Source organism: Camellia sinensis, chromosome 7, assembly GCF_055761805.1.
Source record: "Camellia sinensis isolate YWXY chromosome 7, ASM5576180v1, whole genome shotgun sequence".
Taxonomy (NCBI): Eukaryota; Viridiplantae; Streptophyta; class Magnoliopsida; order Ericales; family Theaceae; genus Camellia; species Camellia sinensis.
In genome coordinates, this window is record NC_138967.1 from 50,387,461 (window position 1) to 50,413,467 (window position 26,007).

The following is a 26,007-nucleotide window of genomic DNA, read 5'->3' on the forward strand; positions in this document are numbered from 1 at the left end:
CTTATCTCTCAATTTTCACTCATCATCAGTCATATGAAAATATCACTGTCTTTCATTATGTATTAATTACTTGATTGAAGGTCTTTGACAATTTTAGTAATATATTAGCTCTATAATGTCATTAAGAGTTTGGGATATATTGATTTCTGTATTTTTCTTGAATTAATTGAGACCCGGACAAGAACAGGGTTATGCAGTTTTGACTTTTATTTCCAAAAACCAAAAAGTGGCAGCTGATATATTTATATGCAAACGGTAGCTAAAGAGTCATGTAATCATAATAATTGTGCAGTTAGTAATGCTATTGTGGAGTTACTTTGCTGTTGTCTTTACCGATCCGGGCAGTGTGCCACCTAATTGGAGGCCTGTGTCGGATAAGGAGAGAGGTGAGACCGATCCATTGACTGAGGCAGAATTGGGTGGTATGTCAGCAAACCCAGTGAATCCAAGGATCCGTTATTGTCGGAAGTGCAACCAGCCGAAACCACCTCGGTGCCATCATTGTTCTATTTGTGAGTTCGTATACCCAATTCTTCTTGAGACTGTTTTCTTTTCCAATTGTTTCAGAGAAAATAAATCAGATATATTACTCTCTTTTTTTCTGTATATTATTTTCAGGTGGGAGGTGTGTGCTGAAAATGGACCATCATTGTGTGTGGGTTGTCAATTGTGTGGGGGCATTGAACTACAAGTATTTTCTTCTTTTCCTGGTATGTTTTTCTTACTATTGAATCATTGATGTTGATTTCACTCATCTGTGGATTAAATTGTCTCTGAAAAGTAAACCGTCTGAATTTGTATATACATTTATATACTGGTTGCTAACCTTAAATGCATTTAGTAATGTTACTAACTATTAATTTGGTTATTTTTTGTTTTCGGCGAATCTTATCCTCAAATTCTTTATACACGTGCACTTCTAGATGAATAGCATTTATTATGATGATTTAGAGGACATATATATGTTATTCCCGTTTCGTTGCTGACCAATATATATAGTATACTAAATGTTATACTCTTTTTGTAGTTTTAAGATGCACATGGTGAATCGTCAAATCGGTGTGATTTGGGTTTGAATACATACATTTTTTGGGTTTTTTCCTATTTGGTTACAGTATGATTTCACACCCATGTTTCAGACCACTTCTAATTAAAGGATAATTTGAGTTTTAATTGCGGAAACACTTTGCATCTAATTATTTATCGGTTTTGCAGGGGATAGATTTGCATGGCTGCGTGACAACGAGTTTTCACGCCAGGCGTTGGCAGGGGTCAACCCAGTAAACATTGAACTCTTGAGGGTAATGAACGATCCTCTTAGATATGTCTATTTCACTCTTTGGTGATAATGCTTCAGCAGCTATGCCGGTAGACAACTTGACAAATTTTCCCCCTGTTAATACTCCAGTGGTAGCACCTGTTGGGCATGTATCCATGCCCCCCTTGGGGTTGGTGCTCCAGTAGCTGCAACAGCAAACAAATCGACAACATTTTCATCGGGATTGCCATCAAACGGTGCAAATTATTTTGTCAAAGTCGCTGATGGAGGGCAGTGGCCCAGCATGCTTCCTCATTAACCTTCTTTATTTCCTGCTACTGGTAGTCAGCCTACTGCTCAGGCATTCACTCCACCAGTTAGTGGATCTTCAAACAATCAGGTGTGCTTCATGGCTTATCTTCTTTCATCCAGTTATACAACTCCGCTATGGTTATTGCAGTAGTTTTAAATTTTACCTAATACACTATGCTATTTTTGCAGCCATGGAATTTGTCTATTGCCTCAAATCCACAAGGTCCTTCGAGTATACCATCTGCACAAATATCTCAGGCTTTTTCAAAACCTGCCCCAGATGTCACTTCACAATCCTCTTCCATGGAAGTTAAACCAAGTAGGAGAACAGAACTTCCAGAGGTGATGATGGAGTTACATATTTGCTTCATCCTCTTACTTTTTGTGTTCCTTTTGGTTTTGTTCATGGTTTTCCACATCTTACAATTTATTGTTCTTTTTTGATAAGTATCTTACAATGAATTATATTTTATATGCAGAATCTATTCGCTGCAACTTATCCATCTTCTGTACCAGTTTCGGGTTGGCAAAACTGGTCCACCCCAGGGATATGGATTCAATATGCAATATAACAACACTGCAATGGTATCTAGCACACCTCAACATAATTATGTTGATTGCTTGCTGCTGTCTATTATTTTTAATTATGTCGTCAAATTGTAATTACATTATAATTCTAACATTATTTACACCGTGCCTTCAGGTACGGGCATACGCTAGTTAGGTACAATTATAGAAATGAAAAAAATGGTACATTGGCTTATTTAGACATTTGAACACACCGAAGGATAGATTTATGGTAACCTATGTATGTTTTGGTTGCTTAAGTTGTATCACACACAAGATTCTATTTGATTTCTCTTGTCTATTCACTTTTGATAAGATGTCGTGAATCAAATATATGGACTTCTATAAGAAAAACATAAATGCATCTAGGAAATTATAAAACAAAAAAAACAGAACTGAGTGAGATTTTATAGAGAATTTGATAGAATCCATGAATTCAAGAATCAAAGAATTTGTTAGTATAAAAAAAGAGGAACAACCAGTGAGTCTTGAGAGGCACTGCTCAAGATCCCTGTTTGGCATTCATTAGAGCAGAACCCAAATACACTCAAATTCATATATATATATATAGTTTGTTGCTAGAACATTAGAAGAAAAGGGAAAAAAAGAGAAAAAATAGTGTTATAGTTCATATTTAGATGAACTGATCTCATACTAGAACCTATTCCAATTTCAGTTGACATCAATATATGTTGTTGTTTTTCTTTTTCTTTTCTTTAAAGGAAATTAGCTTTGTGTATGGTCACATTGGTGCAATATATTCCTGAACAGGTGAATATATGGGTTCAGAGATTGAAATTGTTGATAGAATTGTATACAAAAACAAGAATCAGCACCGACGATGCTCATATTTTGAGTACCTTCTAAAGGTTGTTATTCCCTATAAGCAAATATGTGCAAATAGGTACATAAATATATGTAATGCATGTAATTGTCTTTTTAATCTTAGTTTATCATATTCATGTGATGTTAGGTGAGGAGAGATTTGAGGCTTCTGCAATCAGCTCACATAGAAGAGATTGTTAGCTCCTCCTTTCAAGTTATCCATGGGACAAAACCTAAGCAAAAGGTGCAGCTTTTAGAAAGGTAAATTTAACTTAATTCCCCATCTATAATGTTTTAATCATATCATTAATTGGACTAATGGTGGTGATGGTGGTGGTGATGAGCAGCACTGCAAAAGCAATGGAACACAAGAAATTGAGGGTGTGTTGATTCAGCCATGGAATTGATGAATGAAGTGGTGATGAGCATCCTATTTCCAGCTGCTTTATTCTTAATTTTTTCAATTGTGAATATATGGTTTGCTCCTATTTCCAGTACTGCAAAAGAAGTTAGTTTTTTTTTTTTTTAGATTGGAAAGAAGGTAGTGAAAGTATAAGAATGTTTTAATAGAAGATAGCTAAAGTAGATAGCCTTGTTGGAGTGCATATTAAAAAAATGACAAGCTAAAATAGTAAAGTGAAGTTTTAAATAGCTATTTTAACTAGCCTTGCTGGAGATGCTCTAAGAAGCTATATGTGAGCTGAATTATCACTACCAAGAAAAGGAAAAAGAAAAAAGAACTGAATTATCACGAAACTATTTAATCATTGATGGAAACTTTCAATGAAACAATCGGACATTTTAGTGAAATTTTAGTTCTGTTTGTGAATCATAGGTCACTATTGTTACTTTCAGTGTTGCAGTGATGACAAGAACTTACCCTGAGGACTCTGGGGAACGGAATGAGTTCATTCTTCTCCAAAACATAGCAAGCTATATGCTTCTTGCTTGTGGTGCTGTTTATCTTATCTCGGTATGTCAATTATTTCAATATGAATCTATGATATAGAAACTTGCCCTGCCATTAACATGGTTCAGTTGTCACTCATTTGCTGAACTGAAGTTGGCTTTTTCATGGAATAAAACAGAGTTTAAATAAAGTGTTGGTTTGAAAAATTGAATAACAACTTTTCTATTCTTTCAAAAGTCCTATTCCAACGCTGTACTTAAGAAAGAAGTTCCCAACATTTTTATATTTTATTAATATTTTATTAATCTGAATCTGTTTAAAGGAATTCAATATTTTATTAAAAAGGTCCAAAATAAAAATTGACAAAATAGGAGAAAAAAAGGTTTAGAAATGGACTATAATTGCTATAATTGCTTTAATTTTGCTCTGTTATGTTATTTGTTTATTTTTCACTTTTGTTCCACAAGTTTGGTCATAAAAGAGAGATCTTCATTTTACAATTTCGACTAGTGTTTTTGGTGTCTTGTATCAAATAAAATGAACTTGAGATTTCAATGACATTGTTTGGTATTGTTTGGTTTTGCTACTTTGGAATCTGATTTTCATAATTTTGCTTATGTTTGGTGTAATATGGAATGAAATGGACTATAATTGCTATAATTGCTTTAATTTTGCTTATGTTTGGTGTTTCATAATTTTGTGTTTTAGGCATATATAAGGAAACTTTGTTCATAAGGTTTGATAGAACTAGAGTTTGTCATAGTTTTATGTATATCATTTCACACCTAGATTCAATTAGCAAAGATTCTGAAGAAGCAAAAAAATAGCAAGGGGAGTTTAATGTGTATTTTGCTGGGAAATAATTTGAGAGAAGTGAGTGGATCTATAAGTGACACCGAAAAAACTTGAATGGTGTTAGACTGTATTGTTTTAGACTAGCACAATATATTGATCTATAAGTGAGTGGATGTATACATATTACCCCTACTCTCTTTGTTGTGTCGTGCTTAGTATCTAATCTTTTATTAAATGTCTTGTTTCTCAAATAATATTGTCATTTTCTACAAGTGCATATCTTGAGTTTTAGATCACTTTTTTGTTTTATTATTAAATTATTTTAGCTTAAGAAAGTTTGAAATCATTCATGCCTTGATGATTTATTTTGGCTTCTACAAGGGTATCAATATCTTTTGTAGCTTTATACTATTTGTGTGGAGAATCAAAATAATTATGTTATTTTTGGTGCTGTGGGGAAAGGATTGGGGCAGTTTAACAACTGGATAAATTACATTATTTTTGGTGTGATCTAAATGTAAGTTTATAAATTAATTAGTAAGTTTATTCATATGCTTCTGGCGGTTTTTAAATTAATTTGTTTTTTTATTTTTCAGGTCAGAAATTTCTTGGAGAGATGCAAAATATGGTCAAAGAATTCAAGAACTTACTTTTTTCAAGTTTTTTATTTTTTATTTTTTAATGTATGTAATCACAGTTAATTTTTTTTTAATTAATTTCTTTGTATATACTTTTAAACATTTAACTTTCATTTATGAAATATATGATATTATTTCATTCAATATATGGTTGTGACTCAAAATATAGTATGTGTATTACATTATTCAAATGCGCGTGCAAAACTAATATTGATTATTCTTTAAATATGTCAATTTTTTTTTTATCACAGGTTTTATTAGTTATTAATCACACTTAAAAAGTGTGATCTAAAGTTTTTAATCACACTTAAAAGGTGTGATCTAAATATTTTTAATCACACTTAAAAGGTATGAACTAAAGTTTTTAATCACACTTAAAAAGTGTGATCTAAATGTTTTTAATCACACTTAAAAGGTGTGATCTAAAGTTTTTAATCACACTTAAAAGGTGTGATCTAAAGTTTTTAATCACACTTAAAAGGTGTGAACTAAAGTTTTTAATCACATTTAAAAGGTGTGATCTAAATGTTTTTAATCACACTTAAAAGGTGTGATCTAAATGTTTTTAATCACACTTAAAAGGTGTGATCTAAATGTTTTTAACCACACTTAAAAGGTGTGATCTAAATGTTTTTAATCACACTTAAAATGTGTGATCTAAATATTATTAATCACACTTAAAAGATGTGATGAAAATATTTTTTAATGACACTTAAAAAGTGTGATTAAAAATGACCATTTTTAATCACACTCCTAAAGACCACACTTTAATAAAACTTAAAAGGTGTGATTAAAAAACATACATCACACCAAAAAAGTGTGATCTTTATCTATATTTGTAGTAGTGTGAAAATGATGCTTCTTGACAGCTGCTTTCTTGTTGAGTTGTTTCGCAAATTTACCATAACAAGTATGAGAGATAGAAATGACCCGCTCTTCAAAATTGATTGGATACTTCCAAGTATATTGCGCGACTTATTGTTATTTGAAAATCAACTTCCATTCTTCGTTCTTGTGCAGTTGTTCGATATGACCAAAGTTCTCGACCCTCATGACAATATCACTGATTTAGCCATTCGATACTATTGTTTTGTCGGTAAATATTTTTCATATAATGCATCGCCAGGTTTTGAAAAGACTTTATATGCTTATAATGGAATTTTAGCTTGTGGTGTGAAACATTTTATTGGTCTGGCACACCAAATTACATCTTTTTGGCTCTCAAAATCAATACCTTTAACAAGTGTCATTGGAGACAAGAATAAGATATGGGAACACATATATTGTGCCACAGAGCTACATGAAGTTGGGATCAAGTTCAAGAAATCTAAGCATGATACATTCTTTTATAATGTAAAATTTAAAAATGGGGTATTAGAAGTCCCGAGATTCGTCATACATGAGAAGACAAAAAGTGTTTTTAGAAATCTAATTGCATACGAGCAACATTATCTCGAGGAGGACATTGGCCTCAAATATATCAGTGATTATGTAACTTTCCTGTGTTGCCTCATTAACTCATCACAGGATGTCTCCTTGCTTTGTCGCTATGGAATTCTCAAAAACATGCTAGGTAGTGATGAAGCGGTTGTGTCGATTCTTAACAAGATTTCTACTTGTGCCGTTGCACCTCGTGACAATTTTTATTACTCTCAAGTATTTAACAATGTAAGCGGGTATGGTAAACAACGTCGGAACATATGGACTGCGATGTTAAGGCGTAATTATTTCAAAAGCCCATGGACAATCATCTTGTTTCTCGGAGCTATTGTGTTGCTTCTACTCACTTTGACATAAACAATGTTTTCCATTCTTGCTTACTTCTGTAATAAAGGTTGTTGAGCCCATGGAAAAACTTTTAAGTAAGATTATTTGAAACCTTGAACTATATTCTTAAGAAAGTTGGAAGAAGGTTATAGCGATCCCGGTTTTCCCTTCATTGTTTATTGTATTCCGGACTCGGTTCCGCGGATGTGTTGTTGTCTTCTTCTCATTTCCATCCTTTACTCTTGGTATTTGAGATTTAGGTTGTGTTGGGCGTGTTTCGAATAGGTTGGTTGAGCTTTTGTCCCAATTCTTGTTGCCCAGATTTTTAGTTCTCCGCTCAAGCGGATCCCTTAGCGCTCGAGCGGAGTTTGCACCCTTTCAGCATTTTGTGCGTCTGCAAAAGTATTGCAGGTTTGTTTTTCACGCTTGAGCGGGTCACGCTCGAGTGGGCCTTTTTGCGCTCGAGCGGACTAGTCATATATCAGATGGCAGCTGGGTGATTTTAAATCACTTTTCACACTTTCTTTCTCTCTCTTACTTTTCAAAACCTCCATTGGAGAGCACCTCACTCTAAAGCTCCAACTTCTCTCTAGGGTTTGATCTAGTAGGAGTGATCTTCTATCCTTGGGCCTTTGTAAAAAGTGTGAAGCTTGTTGAGGGCTTCGTTTTGATCCGAAAAACTTTGGGATTGGAGCACTTCCGAGTTTGGCTCTTCTTCCTCTTGGGTTCTCCATTTGAGGTAGGGATTCTCCTTATTCTTTTTCAATACTCTGTCTATAGATAGACATGTGGTAGTTTTGTATTACATGAAAACCATATCATGTTGAATTTCTTTGAAAACCATGTGAAGGAACCTAGGGTTGGTTGTTTGAGAAAGATTACTTTATCATTGATAGTTCTTTGGGCTAATTGGAGTGTAAATTAGCATGTTATTGTGGAAAGAACAAAAAGCCCTAAATTATGTTTTGATTTGGTAAATTAAAATGGAGGGTAGTTGATTAATATTTATAAGCCTCTATTGTTAATATGAGTTGGGTGAAGGTGTTAATGCTTAAGGGATTAACTATAGCTTTGGGGTTATTTTGAAATGAATGTATTGAACCGAGTTGGATTATGGCTTTATTATCCATGGAATTGGTTTTGTAAAATAAAAAGAATGGAATTGGTTTTGTGAATGGGAAAAGTGTTTTTGGGAATAAGTGGTGTAACATGTTGACTTGAAAAGTTTATGAAAGTTGATCTTGAAAATGGAAAATGAAATGTTAACTTTATGTGAGTCTCGGGAAAATGAATATGGAAATTGAACTGTTTTGTCATTGAGTGTTGAATACCCACATTTGGGGTTTTACCTTTACCTATCGTAATAGCGTTGTTGTTGGGTTTAAGATCTCATGATAGTTGAGTCTTCTAATAGGTGTACTGAATACATGCATCTAGAGGTTTTGTCCTTGGTCATCGGTGGAGGATGACAATGTTGTATTGAATTGTTGTGTTTGCATTACACCGGTGTTGATTGAACATTGTATGTGATGAAGTGCTTAACTCATTGTTTATGTATCTTTGTTTGGGAGGAGATAGGGGATGTACTCCAGTGTGTGTGAGGAGATAAGGGATGTACTCCACACATATGTGTTCATATACTTTAACACATTATTTATGTATCTTCGTTTGGGAGGAGATAAGGGATGTACTTCATATGTGTTCATATACTTTAACACATTATTTATGTATCTTTGTTTGAGAGGAGATAGGGGATGTACTCCATATGTGTTCATATACTTTAACAGATTATCTAAGTATCTTTGTTTGGGAGAAGTTAGGGAATGTACTTCAGTGTATCTGAGTATATCATGGATTGCGATGGTTACTGTTTTGGAGGGCCGAGTTGCCTCATTTGTTGATTATATACATGTTTATGATTTGTTATCTCCCTTTTATTAAAGGCATGCATGTATAGATATGAATGTATTGGGAATAAACTAAAATGCCATTATGAGATTTTGGGAAAGTGTGAAGGAAAATTGGGTGTTTGAAAGTATAGCGACCCCGGTCTTTTTCCATTTGATTATTGTATCCGGACTTAGGTTCCGTAGATTCTATCATTGTATAATGGTTGTTGTTGTTATTCCTTATTTTATCATTTGGAATTATAGGATGTGTTGGGCAGGTTTGTTTCAGGTTGGTTGGGTTTAGAAACCAAGAGTTGCTGTCCAGGTTTTTGGTTCTTCGCTCGAGCGAGGAGTTGTTCGCTCGAGCGAGAGGTAGTGTTTGATTTGGACCTGTAGCTGTGCATTCTTGGCTCGAGCGAGCTTTTCTTCGCTCGAGCGAGTTAGTTCATCCTTCGCTCGAGCTATAGTTCCTTCGCTCGAGCGTGTGTCTGGGTTCAGACCTGAGGGTTTGAGTTCTTCGCTCGACCGAGCTTTCTTTCGCTCGAGCGAGCTTTTGAGTTGTTGGCTCGAGCAAGGCTTCCTTGGCTCGAGCGTAGTTTCTCTGTGTCTGGTCGCTCGAGCGACCAAGTCTTCGCTCGAGCGAGCCTGTCCAGTTTAAATACACAGCAGCGGGATTTGATCAGTCTTTTTCATATTCATTTGATTCAAAACCCCAGGTTCGACCTCTCTCTCTCCCTACTCACCTTCTCTCTTAGGTTTGATCTGTTTAGAGAGTGTTTCAACCCTAGTTGCTTTATTAAAAAGATAGAGGGAGTCGAGGGCTTCCATTTAATCTGAACTTTTGGCAATTTGGAGCACTTTTGTATTTGGGCATTCATCTCCATCTTCTCCATTCGGGTTACTCTCTTCGAGGTAGGGATTTCCTACTCCATTTTATAGGTTTTGTCCTAAGTTTTGGTATTTTAACATGTTGGGGATACTTTGGTGAATTTTGGGAAAAACCCTAGTTGTATTATTGAATTTATTTGTATAAGTAATTCATGGAATTGGGAAAAGAGGGTTAAATTCATGGAATTCATTGATTAAATGGCGTAATTGGAAAATTGGTATCATTTGTCTATGGAATTGTTGACATAGTTATTTTCAGTTTAGAAATAACTGTTTTGGGCTATCGGTGGAGGATAGTCGTGATTGTTGTAGATATTGCATGTGGATTAGGAATAACTGAAACTAATCACATTGGTTAAGTCATTAGTTTTGACTATGGCATTGATACAGAAAATACGTGTAATGATTGAGCATTGCATTTGCATACATTGTTTTGTGTGTGGGAGGAGATAGGGGATGTACTCCACGGTTTAGGGGAAGATAGGGGATGGACCTCTAAACCGGATTTTTGTTTGGGAGGAGATAGGGGATGGACTCCATTAGCATCACTTTTATGTGTGCTTATTTATAGAAGTGTTTTATTGATACAACACTAAAATGTGTATCAACCTGGAAGTATGAAGTGTTTGATTTGAGCTTGAGTCTCATTTGTTGTTAATATTGGAAGATTGTAAATATGATATAGGTGATTTCACTGTTATAAGTTTGGCCAGGTTCTGAGCCATGTTGATAAAACTGGAAAGTAAAACGTATCTTTGGCAATAATGTCATGAGTCTGTAAAATGTTGTAATTGATTATTTTGGTTAACCATCTGTTAAATGCTACTGCTTTATTCATTGCTTATATGTGGTTTAGTATATTTCTACTGGGCTGTGGCTCACCCTTTATGGGAACATCATTTTCAGGTTCAGGTGATAAACAACCTCCAAGGAATTAGCTTGGGAGGGTTTGGCTTCTGGATTGAAGAAGACTACTTTTAGATAACTGTCTTAAATTATAAGTACATGTAAACATTCAAGCCTAGGGCTTTTATTGTATTGAGTTAGAACTCATATTTTTGGTATCCAAGTGTTGGCTTGGAAAGATGTAAGCCTGTAGGGCATTTTATTCGATGATATATGTTATGCTTTATTTTTGTAATACTCTGATGAATGAATTAATAGATTATCTTCTTTAAATAATGAATGTCAATGATATATATAATGGGTTAATTTTTAGGGCGTTACAACTTGGTATCAGAGCGTACCGGGTTTGAATACTTTGGGTACGTGGGAAGTGATTAGTATCACATTGGGTTCGTCTCGTTTGATAGAGACTTAGTGTAATGTTATATGCTTATGTGATAACATGTTTATGTGATTATGTGGGTATGGAATGTAGTTTCTAGGATGTTGATTGGACCCTTGAGTTTCTAGTAGTCTTGTTGGAAAGGCACTTGATCACTGCTGCTTCCAACCGGAACTATAGTAACCCTTTGGGACTATCATTATCCGGGAATGAAATTCGTAGGTGCTTATGTGATTATGTGCTTACGTGGAATGAATTATTGTTGTCCATTGCATTAGGACGTGAGTGTTTAGCTTCGGCACATTTATTAATGTGCTAATGTCTTTGTTTCCTTTATTAGGATGTCAGGACGAGGACGCGGTAGGCGTGGTAGGCCGGGTAGGCAGGAGGTGCCTGTGCCAGAAGAGATTCCGGCAGTTCAGGAGGGAATTGGCCAGGCCAATGTGGCCGAGCCAGTAGGCCAGCAGGCTATGGGCGCTCTAGCCCGAGAGATAGCAGGGGCATTCAGGGAGTCAGTAGGCATTCTTAGAGCTGAGAATCAAGCTCAGGTTGGTATTGCGGATGCAGGACCTTCCTTTCTGAAGAGGGAGTTCTTCCGGTCCAATCCGGATGAATTTGTGGGTGATCCTAAAGAGCCACTTAAGGCAGATGAATGGCTCGAACAGATAACGAAGACGTTTGAGATGCTTGGCATCGAAGACGAGGGATTGAAAGTGACCTTGGCATCTTTCCAGTTGAAGGGGGATGCAGGTCAGTGGTGGAAGTTTACTAAGGGGCGTATAGGAGGTACATGGGAGGCTTTTGTGAATGCTTTCCAGGAGAAGTTCTTATCTCCAGCAGTCAGGGAGAAGCTGCGAGACCAGTTTTGTCAGCTTAAGCAGGCGAGTTCTTCAGTGGCCGAATTTGAGGCTGCATTTACTAGTCTGTCCAGGTTTGCACCTGAGTTGGTGGCGTCTGAGGAACGCCGTTGTATTGAGTTTGAGAAGAAGTTGAGGCGTGGCCTCAAGCTGAGAGTTGGGGGAACTATGATTCGGGAGTATGGGCGTATGGTTGATGCTGCAGCCCACATGGAAATCATGATGCAGGAGGAAGAGGAAGGGCAGAAGGGCTCCAAGAGGAGTCAGGATGGTCAGAATGATGGTAGGAGACAGAAGGGTTTTAATCCCCAGCAGTCTCAGGGTAGCTTTTCTTGATCGACTTTTCCTGTACCGAGTGTTAGTTCGGGGAAAGGCAGCCAGGGAGACATTACCTGTTTCAAGTGTGGCCAGCTGGGCCACAAGTCTCCAGTTTGTCCTCAGAGGGGAGGAGTTCAGAGAGCAGCATCTTCTTCGGCTCGATCTCAGAGCCAGAGTCAGGGTAGAGGTCAGCCACTCTCGTGTTATCAGTGTGGTCAGCCAGGGCATATGAAGAGGTATTGCCCGCAGTTGGGTGGCACATCTGGTGCATCTGGTTTGAGGCCGATTCAGGGTCAGCAGCCAGCTCAGTCGGGTCAGGCCTCAAAGGCCAATCAAGGGGCTTCATCGTCTCAGTCGGTGCAGCAATCTTATGCTCCTAGGGTTGAGCAGGTTGATCAAAGGTCGTCTGGGCGCGTGTATGCTGTTACCGCGCAGGATCTTGTGCCAGCACCATCAGTTGTGAGAGGTACCTTCTTGTTTTGCAACTCGGTTGCTAATGTTTTGATTGATACGGGTGCATCTCATTCCTTTGTGTCTGCTGCATTTGCATCTGTTTTGGAGTTGGAGTTAGCACAGCTAGCATCTCCTATTTGTGTAGTGTCACCTCTTGGGGGTGAATTGATTTTGAAACAAGGCGTTAGGGGTTGTGATATAGAGGTTGATTATCATAGAATCCCATTTTCCTTTGTAGTTATGCCTATGAGGGGTTTCGATGTTATTTTGGGTATGGACTGGTTATCGTCATACCGGGCAGTTATTGATTGCTACCGCCAGAGGGTCACTTGTTGTACCGTGAGCGGAGAGTATTTTCATTTTCTGGGGGACCGGGTTGGTGATGTGTTGCCACCGGGGTATGTTCGGCGAGGAAGGAGTGAGCTTAGTGGGCTACTAGCTAACCTTTTGATTAATGAGGATGTTGAGACTCAGATTGTGTTGCCTAGGGTGGTTTGTGAGTACTCGGATGTCTTTCCCGAGGATCTTGTTGGTTTGCCACCGCATCGGGAGATTGAGTTCTCTATTGACCTAGTGCCCGGCACGGCGTCGATTTCCATGGCACCTTATCGTTTTGCCCCAGCCGAGTTAGTTGAGTTGAAGATCCAACTCCAGGAGTTGCTAGATAAGGGCTTCATACGTCCTAGTGTTTCACCGTGGGGAGCACCGGCCCTCTTTGTTAAAAAGAAAGGTGGTGCTTTGAGACTTTGTATAGATTATCGGAAATGGAATCGGGCTACAGTTAAGAATAAGTACCCTATGCCTCGTATCGATGATTTGTTTGACCAGTTGAAGGGTTCCCGTTGTTTCTCTAAGATAGACTTGAGATCGGGTTACCACCAGTTGAGGGTCAGGGAAGAGGATATTCCGAAGACGACATTCCGTACGCGGTATGGCCATTATGAGTTTTTGGTGATGCCATTCGGGCTCACCAATGCACCGGCAGTTTTTATGGATTTGATGAACCGGATCTTCCGGGAATTCTTGGATCGGTTTGTAGTCGTTTTTGTGGACGACATCCTTATCTATTCGCCTTCCGAGGAGGAGCACGAGGCACATTTGAGGGTGGTGCTTGAGTTACTTAGAGCCCATAGGCTGTATGCCAAGTTTGGGAAGTGTGAGTTCTGGCTGAAAGAAGTCAAATTCTTAGGCCATGTGGTATCCGGTGAAGGAGTGTCTGTTGATACATCCAAGGTAGAGGCAGTGCAGGATTGGGCACAGCCTAAGAGTGTATTTGAGATCCGCAGTTTTCTGGGGTTAGCTGGGTATTACCGTCGGTTTGTGAAAGATTTCTCCAGGTTAGCATCACCGTTGACTAAACTGACTCGGAAGGGAGTCAAATTTGTATGGAGTGAGACTTGTGAAAAGTCGTTTCAGGAGTTGAAAGTTAGATTGACTACCGCTCCAGTATTGATTATTCCAGAGAGAGGGTTGGGTTATACGGTCTATTGTGACGCCTCACGAGAGGGTCTGGGTTGTGTATTAATGCAAGAAGGGAAAGTAGTTGCCTATGGCTCTCGTCAGTTGAAAATTCACGAGCAGAATTACCCTACACATGATCTAGAGTTAGCAGCTGTGATTTTTGCCTTGAAGATTTGGAGGCATTATCTTTATGGTGAGAAATTCGAGGTGTTCTCGGATCATAAGAGTTTGAAGTATTTATTTACACAGAAAGACTTAAACTTGAGGCAGAGGAGGTGGATGGAGTTCATAGAGGATTATGACTTTGAGTTTCATTATCATCCGGGAAAGGCCAATGTGGTGGCCGATGCCCTTAGCAGGAAACCTGTTGGTGACATAGCTAGCATAGCCATCCGAGAGTGGGAGATGTTGGGTGCACTTGGAGAGTTTGATTTACTTATGGGCGAATCCGTTGAGGCTGCGGCCTTGTTTTCTGTTGTTGCACAGCCTACATTTGTGACTCGAGTGTTAGAGGCTCAGAGAGGTGACCTTGAGGTAGAATCTGTCCGTGAGAAGATTTCCAGTGGAAAGGTTGAGAAAGGTTTGACGGTGTATTCCGACCTGAGTGTGAGATACCGAGACCGTCTGTTTGTGCCGGAGTCTTGCCGAGAGGAGGTACTCCGAGAGTTTCATCATTCACGCCTTGCGGTGCATCCGGGAGGCACTAAGATGTATCGGGATTTGGGTCGTCAGTTCTGGTGGCGGGGTATGAAGAGAGATGTGGCAGCTTTCGTATCTAAGTGTCTTACTTGTCAGCAAGTGAAGGCCGAACATCAGAGGCCAGCGGGTTTGTTGCAACCCTTGCCTATTGCCGAGTGGAAGTGGGAGCATGTCACTATGGACTTCGTTGTAGGTCTTCCGAGGACTCAGCGGGGTAGTGATGCTATTTGGGTGGTTGTAGACCGGTTGACTAAGTCGGCGCACTTTATTTCTATGCGCGTGAGAGATTCGGTAGATCATCTTGCCGACTTGTATATTCGGGACATAGTGAGATTGCACGGGGTCCCAGTGACGATCGTCTCAGATAGAGATCCTCGTTTTACTGCCAGGTTGTGGCAGAGTTTGCAGAGTGCCTTAGGCACTAAGTTGACCTTTAGCACGGCTTATCATCCTCAGACTGACGGACAGTCCGAGCGTACTATTCAGATACTTGAGGATATGCTTCGGGGTTGTGTTCTAGACTTTAGTGGGTCGTGGGAGAGGCACTTGCCGTTGGTGGAGTTTGCCTACAACAACAGTTTCCAGTCTAGTATCGGTATGGCACCATTTGAGGCCTTGTATGGCCGACCGTGTAGATCTCCTGTGTGTTGGGCCGAGGTGGGTGATGCACCTCTGTTGGGTCCAGAGTTGGTGAGGGAAACTACGGAGAAAGTTGAGCTTATCCGTAAGAGGCTTGTTACAGCACAGAGTCGTCAGAAATCGTATGTCGACCGTAGGAGGAGACCTTTGGTGTTTGAGGTGGGTGATCATGTCTTTCTGAAGATATCACCTAGACGGGGTTTGATGAGGTTTGGGAAGAGTGGGAAGTTGTCCCCTCGATTCATTGGTCCGTTTGAGATCCTTGAGAGGATTGGCGAGGTTGCTTATCGTTTAGCTTTGCCGCCGCAGTTGTCTGGAATACATGACGTGTTTCATGTGAGTATGCTTCGGAAGTATGAGCCGGATCCATCACATGTGTTGGATTGGACCGATTTAGTGGTTGATGTGGATGTCTCATATGAGGAGAGACCGGTTCGGGTATTGGATAGGCGGGATCAAGTTTTGCGAGGCAAGACCATCCCTTTGGTAAAAGTTTTGTGGAAACATCATGGAGTGGAGGAAGCCACTTGGGAGCGTGAATTGGAAGTCCGCGAAAAATACCCGGACATATTTATTCAGTTGTAATCTTATATTTAGATTTTGTAATATTGTTGAACCTAAGAGCTTTGCATATGTCTTAGGTTGTAAAACGTTGAGTATGTTTTGGAAAAGGGGTGTATCTTGAAACTTGCTTCATTATAGAAGTTTAGTATAGTATTGCATATATTGATTACATTGCTTAGTGTGTTATGTATATCATGTAATTAAATATGATATGGGATTGTTAGCATTGAAAGGAATAATGCATAATAATGATACAGATTGAAATATATTTTGTGTTATATATTTGGTATGAAATGCCTCTTGATAAAGAGATGAAATGACCAATTTTGGGTCAAAATGTTTACTAATGAATTGTTTAAAAAAAATCTGTTATAAAAAAAACTTATGCTTAATTTCGGGGACGAAATTCTTTGAAGGGGGGGAGGTTATAGCGACCCCGGTCTTTTTCCATTTGATTATTGTATCCGGACTTAGGTTCCGTAGATTCTGTCATTGTATAATGGTTGTTGTTGTTATTCCTTATTTTCTCATTTGGAATTATAGGATGTGTTGGGCAGGTTTGTTTCAGGTTGGTTGGGTTTAGAAACCAAGAGTTGCTGTCCAGGTTTTTGGTTCTTCGCTCGAGCGAGGAGTTGTTCGCTCGAGCGAGAGGTAGTGTTTGATTTGGACCTGTAGCTGTGCATTCTTGGCTCGATCGAGTTTTTCTTCGCTCGAGCGAGTTAGTTCATCCTTCGCTCGAGCTATAGTTCCTTCGCTCGAGCGTGTGTCTGGGTTCAGACCTGAGGGTTTGAGTTCTTCGCTCGACCGAGCTTTCTTTCGCTCGAGCGAGCTTTTGAGTTGTTGGCTCGAGCAAGGCTTCCTTGGCTCGAGCGTAGTTTCTCTGTGTCTGGTCGCTCGAGCGACCAAGTCTTCGCTCGAGCGAGCCTGTCCAGTTTAAATACACAGCAGCGGGATTTGATCAGTCTTTTTCATATTCATTTGATTCAAAACCCCAGGTTCGACCTCTCTCTCTCCCTACTCACCTTCTCTCTTAGGTTTGATCTGTTTAGAGAGTGTTTCAACCCTAGTTGCTTTATTAAAAAGATAGAGGGAGTCGAGGGCTTCCATTTAATCTGAACTTTTGGCAATTTGGAGCACTTTTGTATTTGGGCATTCATCTCCATCTTCTCCATTCGGGTTACTCTCTTCGAGGTAGGGATTTCCTACTCCATTTTATAGGTTTTGTCCTAAGTTTTGGTATTTTAACATGTTGGGGATACTTTGGTGAATTTTGGGAAAAACCCTAGTTGTATTATTGAATTTATTTGTATAAGTAATTCATGGAATTGGGAAAAGAGGGTTAAATTCATGGAATTCATTGATTAAATGGCGTAATTGGAAAATTGGTATCATTTGTCTATGGAATTGTTGACATAGTTATTTTCAGTTTAGAAATAACTGTTTTGGGCTATCGGTGGAGGATAGTCGTGATTGTTGTAGATATTGCATGTGGATTAGGAATAACTGAAACTAATCACATTGGTTAAGTCATTAGTTTTGACTATGGCATTGATACAGAAAATACGTGTAATGATTGAGCATTGCATTTGCATACATTGTTTTGTGTGTGGGAGGAGATAGGGGATGTACTCCACGGTTTAGGGGAAGATAGGGGATGGACCTCTAAACCGGATTTTTGTTTGGGAGGAGATAGGGGATGGACTCCATTAGCATCACTTTTATGTGTGCTTATTTATAGAAGTGTTTTATTGATACAACACTAAAATGTGTATCAACCTGGAAGTATGAAGTGTTTGATTTGAGCTTGAGTCTCATTTGTTGTTAATATTGGAAGATTGTAAATATGATATAGGTGATTTCACTGTTATAAGTTTGGCCAGGTTCTGAGCCATGTTGATAAAACTGGAAAGTAAAACGTATCTTTGGCAATAATGTCATGAGTCTGTAAAATGTTGTAATTGATTATTTTGGTTAACCATCTGTTAAATGCTACTGCTTTATTCATTGCTTATATGTGGTTTAGTATATTTCTACTGGGCTGTGGCTCACCCTTTATGGGAACATCATTTTCAGGTTCAGGTGATAAACAACCTCCAAGGAATTAGCTTGGGAGGGTTTGGCTTCTGGATTGAAGAAGACTACTTTTAGATAACTGTCTTAAATTATAAGTACATGTAAACATTCAAGCCTAGGGCTTTTATTGTATTGAGTTAGAACTCATATTTTTGGTATCCAAGTGTTGGCTTGGAAAGATGTAAGCCTGTAGGGCATTTTATTCGATGATATATGTTATGCTTTATTTTTGTAATACTCTGATGAATGAATTAATAGATTATCTTCTTTAAATAATGAATGTCAATGATATATATAATGGGTTAATTTTTAGGGCGTTACAGAAAATGTGTTTTGAAAAAGGGAAAATCTGTTGTAAGTATGGAAAATGGGAGAAAAGTAATGGGCTTAGAGAAATTATTTTTCTAAGAAGTTGTTATTGTTATGAAAGTTTGGGAAGAAGGGGTAATGAAAAGAAAAGAAAGATGAATAGCTTATAGCGTTGAATGAAATGGCTGTTTTTGAGAAAAGTTCATACTTATGTATATTTTTGTATAAACTGCCACATTACTATTCTAGTATGAGATTGAACATTCGTGATCATAGCTATCTGTAAGTTGTTATTGTTGAGGGCCATGTTGAGATCCCTACTGGACTATATGTTCATCCTACGTTGTTGAATCTTTTTCAGGTGTTAAGCAGGATGTGCTACAAGATTTGGATCTTCTTATTTGTTGGCCACGGGGCCTCTTTTGTGTTGGCGGAATGCCATTATGTAAAAGGGTTACACCCTTCTTCTTGATTCTTTAATGATGTAAGCCTTCGGGCATTTTATTCAGTATGCTCATGTTATATTTAATTTGCATTCGAATGAGAGAATTGTTATTTATTTCTACTCATGGGGCTAATGAGTTTAATTTCCGCATGTTATCTCTGAACTTAAATTAAGTAATGAATTTGGTAATGATTTCGAGTAATAAAAAGTAGGGCGTTACAAGGTGCTTGATAGAATTTTCCAAAATTACACAAAATGATGTGGTATAATTACAGATTTAGCATTTAAAAACAAAAAGAAAAGGCATTAATATTCTCAGCAATGCTAGGTGTCATGAAAAACCTTTCATGAAAATAATCATGAAAGCTTTGTGACCATTGGATTATACTTAGAATAAAGCACCACACACTAATCAAAGTAATCCAAAGATCATAAATCTTTCATGAACATGTTCATGAAAAAATTTTCATGATCCCTAACTTTTCTCTAATATTCTTTATATTTCTTTATATTTCATTTTGTGGGTCTCACACTAGGCCTATAAGATGATTGGAATCGTTTATCTCATAAACCTTATAATGAAGACTATAAGAAGTGGAAACTTAAAAGTATGAAATTCAAATCACCTGCCCAAACTTTGAAGGCTGATAGTGGTACGAAGAGTTCAAACCACGAAATTCTCGGGACAAACTTTTGGATTGGAAACGGTTCAGAACTGAAGAAAAGATTAAAAGAGAAAGAAGAAGAAATTATATGTATATATTGAAATAATGATATGATGATACATAGACTGTATATATAGAAGATACTAAGTAAGGAAATGCTATACTATACCTAAAGGAATGATATACTATAAATAAACGGGGAGATCCTATATACTAAGTATGGAATCTTTAGCAATATAATGGTTATACAATATTATACAAATATCCCCCCTCAAACTCTAGGTGGTAAAGTAGAGAGAGTCTTGAGTTTGGAAACCAAGTTCTGAAAACATCTTGATGAATGTGCCTTTGTGAAGATATCAACAAGTTGATCAGAAGAGTATACAAAATGCATTCGAATAGTACCATGAACAACATGCTGACGAATGAAATGACAATCAATTTCAATGTGTTTAGTGTGATTATGAAAGAAATCATTATGGGCTATTTGAATAGCACTATGATTGTCACAGTAGAGAGTAGTAGCCTCAGAATGATGAACACCCAGATCTGTATGTAACCAACGAAGCCAAAGTAATTCTTGCGTGATGTGAGCAAGGGCATGGTACTCAGATTCAATGCTAGAGTGAGCAGTGAGTGTTTGTTTCTTACTCCGCCAAGAGATAAGAGAATTTCCAAGAAGAAAGTAGAAACTTGTTGTCACACCCCAAATCCAGGCATGACCGGCCGTGGCCCACAAGGACTAAGCCCAAGGCACACGTAAGCCTTAAACACGAATCCATAATCACATTGAACAACTATACAATAGTCTAATAATAAATAACCAAAACTCAATCCAGAGACATGCCACAATTATAAACGACAAAACCAACCGTAATCAATACCATTTAAACTTATCGGATATAAATAGCCCACATATCAAAATAATCCTAAATGAATCTCAATAAGAATAAAAAGAAATATGCACAAACTTGACATAACAATCTAAAACAAAATAAATGAATGTCCTAGAGGTCCATGCAATTGAGTCCCCACTACACCACAAGTCCACTCTAAGTCCCTCTAACACCTGGAAATGATAAACAACTAAGTCAGCTGATAGCTCAGTGAGTAGCAACATGGATAGTATATACAGTTTTGAAAACAGGGATCAATTCCAAAATAAGATATATATAACAGAAACTAGATTGGCATACAGTTTGGTAAAGATAATCTGTTTCAAAAAAAAGGTTCCACAACTCAACAGTTAAAATACTCATGTCTCTCAAGGACATGATAAATGACATATTCCACTTAAAATAGATTACAACATGAACACTAGTAATTTTCTGGGTACCAAGAAATAACAAGTGACATGCGATACAGTTCTCAAGGCTATAAGCCCTGTTGGATCCAATACCGAACTAAGAGTCATCCTCAGGGTGGCAACCCGGGCCTTTTCTCTAAGACGATCTGATTCAAGGTCACCTAGCTTAACCTAGGTCTTTTTCTTACAATTGTTGAGCACTAGAGTCATCACGGCCCAACTCGGATCTGTTCCCTAGTGGCCAGAGTCACCACACACGGTGGAATAATTTCCTTGGACTAAAATACACAGATGGTCCCAATAATCAATACACATCAGTTTCGTAAAACATGGTAGCTCACCATTATAAACATGAGACCAAAACAAATAGTTTACAGTATGCCAAGTTCACACATGTTTCAGAAATAATTTGATTCCATTGATAATACAATAATTTATCAAAATAGTTTAGTCCTGAAATAACAATTAAATTTTCCAATAGTTTAGGGTAGGGGAACATTTATAAAAATATGTAGCATGAAACTACTTACCTGAAAACGAAATAATATAATCCTCGAATAGAGTATGAAAGTCCAACTAGTACCCTAAACCATGTATGAAGATTACACGTCACTACTAATTTAAAAATACTAAAGAGAATAATAAACTAAGTACCCCATACTAAAACGCACTAACACAGCTCAACCCCATTCACCGTTACTCTTAAATAATACCTAAGTTAATGTTGTTCAAGGTCTAAAATTACACAAGACATGAGTTCCGATCAAAACTTAACTAAAAGTAAGTTTAAGATAAAACAGAGTTTGAAACAAGTTTTTCCAATCTATTCGCTAACTTTGAAAATTACAAAACCCACTCCACACTGTTCGAAAAATTCCAAAACCCTCCAGATATCAACTAATATATCCTAATTTTTAAATCCAATTGGTTTTACTTGATTTTCTTATCAAAATAATTATCTACAATTAATTATATCTAAACAGGTTGTTTTCTGCAGCACTTTAAAGAAATTAATGGTTCTCTTAGTATACATGAGAAATCAAGCAAGGCCAAAAATTTACAAAACTAGACTCGTAACCGGTTTTAATGACACTAATTTGAAAATTTTCGGATCTATACCCAAAGAGAACAACACTTCTGAAGTTACTGTTTTAAACCAGTTTTCTGGACAGATTTGAACGCATCAGTTAATATAGATTTCGACTCTCAAAAATTATGAGAAAATTCAGATATGCAATTTAATATGTAATTAATCTACTGTAAAAATTTCAATTCAAAATTCATCCATTTGATATGATTACTCGATTTTTAAAGTTTGTGATTCTGTACAGAATTTTTGAACTAAGAATTACACCATTCTTTATACATGAATTTAACTCCTCAGATTTCTCAACAATATATATATATACACAAATTACATACACCTACAACCTCCCCATCAATAAATTAAATCGTAAAATAGAATAAGGATAAATAACAAATATAAAATAAAGAAGAAAGTTAGAACCTTACCACACACCCAAAAGTTCTTTGATTGCAACTTCTTTTCCTTTTTTTTCCTTCTCTCAAACTCTCTCCCGCGGCTGCTGTGTTGTTGCCCTATGTGGTGAACAAATAATAGAGTAGGGTTGGTTTTTATTTTATTTTATACTAGTGGTGAACACACATAGGTCAAATAAATAGATAAATATACAAAACATATATATATATATATATATATATGTATATATATAAGTTATATGCAACTCAAATGGTAAGAGTCTTATATATTAACCTTGCGGTCTAGAGTTCAAGTCACACCCTCCTCTCTCTCTCTATATATATTTTTTATAATAAAACTTGTCTTTAAATTAAAGACTTTCACCATAAATTTATTTTAGGTTTAAAATTAATTAAAAGATCATTCAATAATAATTAATTTGCACTTTAGGATTCACCATCAATATTTGAGATTGTGAAATTATTATTATTTAATTATTTACTTGATTTGTATATTTGGGTTCTCACATTCTCCCCCCCCTCCCCCTCTCTTCCCCCCTAAAAGAAAAGTTTTGTCCTCAAAACTAACCTGAGTAAATCATGAGAATATATGTGGGTACTTCTCACGCATCTCATCCTCGCGTTCCCAAGTTGCCTTTTCAACTAGATGATTACGCCATAGCACCTTAACCAATTTAATGACCTTTGTACGCAACATTTTCTCTTTAGAATCCAAAATCTGAACAAGCATCTCCTCATATGAAAAATTCTCTCTAATCTGAAGCGGCTCATAATCTAACACATGCGACGGACTGTGCACATATATCCTCAGCATAGACACATGAAACACATTAGGTACTCCGGCCAACGTAGGGGGTAGAGCAACACAGTACGCAACCTCACCAACCTTCTCCGATACCTCAAATGGGCCAATGTATCTAGGGCTCAACTTTCCTTTCTTTCCGAACCTAATGGCTCCTTTCCATGGTGATACTTTCAAAAATACCATATCCCCTACATGAAACTCTAAGTCTCTCCCACGATGATCAGCATAACTTTTTTGTCTACTCTGAGCAGTCAATAATCTCTCTCTGATGGTGATAATTTTCTGTGTAGCATCCTCCACCAAATCAGGTCCCAACATTTGCCTCTCACCAACCTCATACCAATACAAAGGAGACCTACACTTCCTCCCATACAAAGCCTCATAAGGAGCTACACCCAAACTAGAACGATAACTATTATTATACGCAAACTCCATGAGCGGCAAATAATCATCGTAATTATCTCTCCACTCCAAAGCACAAGCCCTCAAGATATCCTCTAGGGTTTGAATAGTCCTCTCTGATTGCCCATTTGTCTGAGGGTGATAAGCTGTACTAAAATTTAACCGAGTGCCCATAGTTGACTGTAATGCACCCCAAAACTTAGACACAAAACGAGGGTCCCGATCTGACATTATTGACATAGGTGCACCATGCAATCTAACAATCTCCTTCACATACAACTGTGCAAATCGAGCTAGAGAATAGTTCATTCGAACTGCAATAAAATGTGTTGACTTGGTTAATCTATCAACAACTACCCAAACTGCATCGTGATTACTACTAGTACAAGGTAATCCGCACACGAAGTCCATGGTAACATGATCCCACTTCCACTCTGGTATAGGTAAGGGTTGTAGTTTCCCCGCTGGTTTCTGATGTTCTACTTTAACCTGTTGACACACCAAATATTGGGCCACAAATTTTGCAATATCTCCCTTCATACAATTCCACCAAAAATGTTCATAAAGATCCCGATAAATCTTAGTGCTTCCAGGATGAATGCTGTAACTAGAACTATGTGCCTCTACCATAATCTCCTTCCTCAAATCACCACCATCAGGAATACAAATTCGGCTACGCAATCTAAGCAACCCATCATCACTAACCACAAAGTCTACATGCTTTCCCTCTGCCATCTCTCCTTTAATACGCTTACATTGGGGGTCAATCTCCTGAGCTAAACGAATCCGTTCTCTCAAGGTCGGCTGAACTGTCAATTGACTATAATAAGCCTTATCACCAGGCGTAACAACCTTAAGCCTCAAACGTCTCATGTCTTCCATCAAACAACTCTTAATAGACAAAGCAGCTACATCTCCAACTACGACCTTCCTACTCAAGGCATCTGCAACCACATTTGCCTTCCCCAGATGATATAAAATATTCACATCATAATCTTTTAGTAACTCAAGTCATCTTCTTTGCCTCAAATTTAGTTCCTTCTGTGTGAAAATATAATTCAAACTCCTATGATTAGTGTAAATCTCACATGACTCTCCATACAAATAATGATACCAAATCTTAATAGCGAAAATCACTGCTGCTAACTCCAAGTCGTGCGTAGGATAATTTCTCTCATGTACTTTCAATTGTCGTGATGCATAAGCAATCACCTTCCCATGTTGCATGAGCACACATCCTAAACCCTGTCGTGACGCATCACTATAAATCACAAGACCACCACCATCTGCCGATAAGGCAAGCATTGGAGCTGATGTCAGTCTCTGTTTAAACTCTTGGAAGCTACGCTCACAATCATCATTCCACTCAAACTTTACCCCTTTCTTGGTGAGGTTAGTAAGTGGAAAAGTAATACGGGAGAATCCTCCCACAAACCGTCTATAATAACCAGCAAGTCTTAGAAAGCTATGTACCTCTGTCACAGAAGTAAGTTGTGGCCAATCAACAATTGCTGGCACCTTTGTGCTATCCACAGATACCCCATCTTTACTCACCACATGACCCAAAAAGGATACACTGCTCAACCAGAATTCAAACTTCTTAAATTTTGCATACAGTCTCTTCTCCCTAAGGATCTACAGTACTATCCTCATATGCTGCTCATGCTCCTCCTTACTCCTCAAATAAATTAGGATGTCATCAATAAACACTACCACAAATTTATCCAATTGGGGTTTGAAGTTTTTTAATCTTCTTCACTCAATTTCATACTCTTCATCTTCTTCAGATTGTGATTTTGTTAAACTTCTAAGATGAAAGAGATGAACCTAAATGAAGATTTAAACAAATCTTGATGGATCGAACTAACTTCGGCCCCCTTTTGGCCCTTGATGGATTCAAACGAAGCCAAGTCGAATGAACTCTAACCCAAACACACACAATCGTGGAAGAAGAGAGATGGACAAGCTTGATATATATATATATATATATATAGAGAGAGAGAGAGAGAAATGGAAGAAGTTTATGGAGACAGAGAGCAAGAGAGAGCTCTGAAGATAACTTGGAAGTCTTTGGAATTTCTAGAAAGAGAGAAACAATTTTTAATCTAATTTTAATTTTTCAAACTTTAATATATATATATATATAGTATTTCTAGTAATTTTAATTTTTAGTATTTCTTTTTTAATGTAATTTTTATTTTCAATTTTTAATGTAGTTAATAAATTTTTTTAATTTTTTTTGTGTGCAGTGGTATCGATTGGTGGGGTAAATTATATTTATATTTTTTTAATTTTTTTATATTTGTCTAGTCGGATAGAATGTAAATTTTATTTTTAAAAAAAAAATTAAAAAAGGTCATAAAAGACAAAAATA

At 37.5% G+C, this 26,007-nt stretch overlaps 3 protein-coding genes across 5 annotated transcripts; 2 read left to right on the plus strand and 1 right to left on the minus strand.

The window, feature by feature from the left end:
• Nucleotides 1-1,328: 1,328 nt before the first annotated feature.
• On the plus strand, nucleotides 1,329-5,361 carry LOC114299451 (uncharacterized). Of its 3 annotated transcripts, XM_082877056.1 has the most exons (7): nucleotides 1,333-1,658; nucleotides 1,760-1,912; nucleotides 2,050-2,155; nucleotides 2,909-3,006; nucleotides 3,111-3,223; nucleotides 3,310-3,935; nucleotides 5,264-5,361. In XM_082877056.1, the coding sequence occupies exons 1-4, from the start codon at nucleotides 1,543-1,545 to the stop codon at nucleotides 3,002-3,004; spliced, it is 471 nt and encodes a 156-aa protein (XP_082733182.1). In that variant the 5' UTR covers nucleotides 1,333-1,542; the 3' UTR covers nucleotides 3,005-3,006; nucleotides 3,111-3,223; nucleotides 3,310-3,935; nucleotides 5,264-5,361. The 3 variants fall into 3 exon arrangements, with proteins under 3 accessions (XP_082733180.1, XP_082733182.1, XP_082733181.1); XM_082877054.1 differs by lacking the exon at nucleotides 2,909-3,006 and having other exon boundaries at nucleotides 1,329-1,658; XM_082877055.1 differs by having other exon boundaries at nucleotides 3,111-3,935.
• LOC145795791 (uncharacterized) lies at nucleotides 3,360-7,102 on the plus strand. Its single transcript, XM_082880695.1, has 3 exons — nucleotides 3,360-3,470; nucleotides 3,798-3,935; nucleotides 6,326-7,102. Exons 1-3 carry the CDS (start codon nucleotides 3,360-3,362, stop codon nucleotides 7,100-7,102), a joined length of 1,026 nt encoding a protein of 341 aa, XP_082736821.1.
• Nucleotides 7,103-23,003: 15,901 nt separating this feature from the next.
• Nucleotides 23,004-23,414, minus strand: LOC145795792 (uncharacterized). The gene has a single exon (XM_082880697.1). The coding sequence runs from the start codon at nucleotides 23,412-23,414 to the stop codon at nucleotides 23,004-23,006; it is 411 nt and encodes a 136-aa protein (XP_082736823.1).
• Between the last annotated feature and the right edge of the window lie 2,593 nt (nucleotides 23,415-26,007).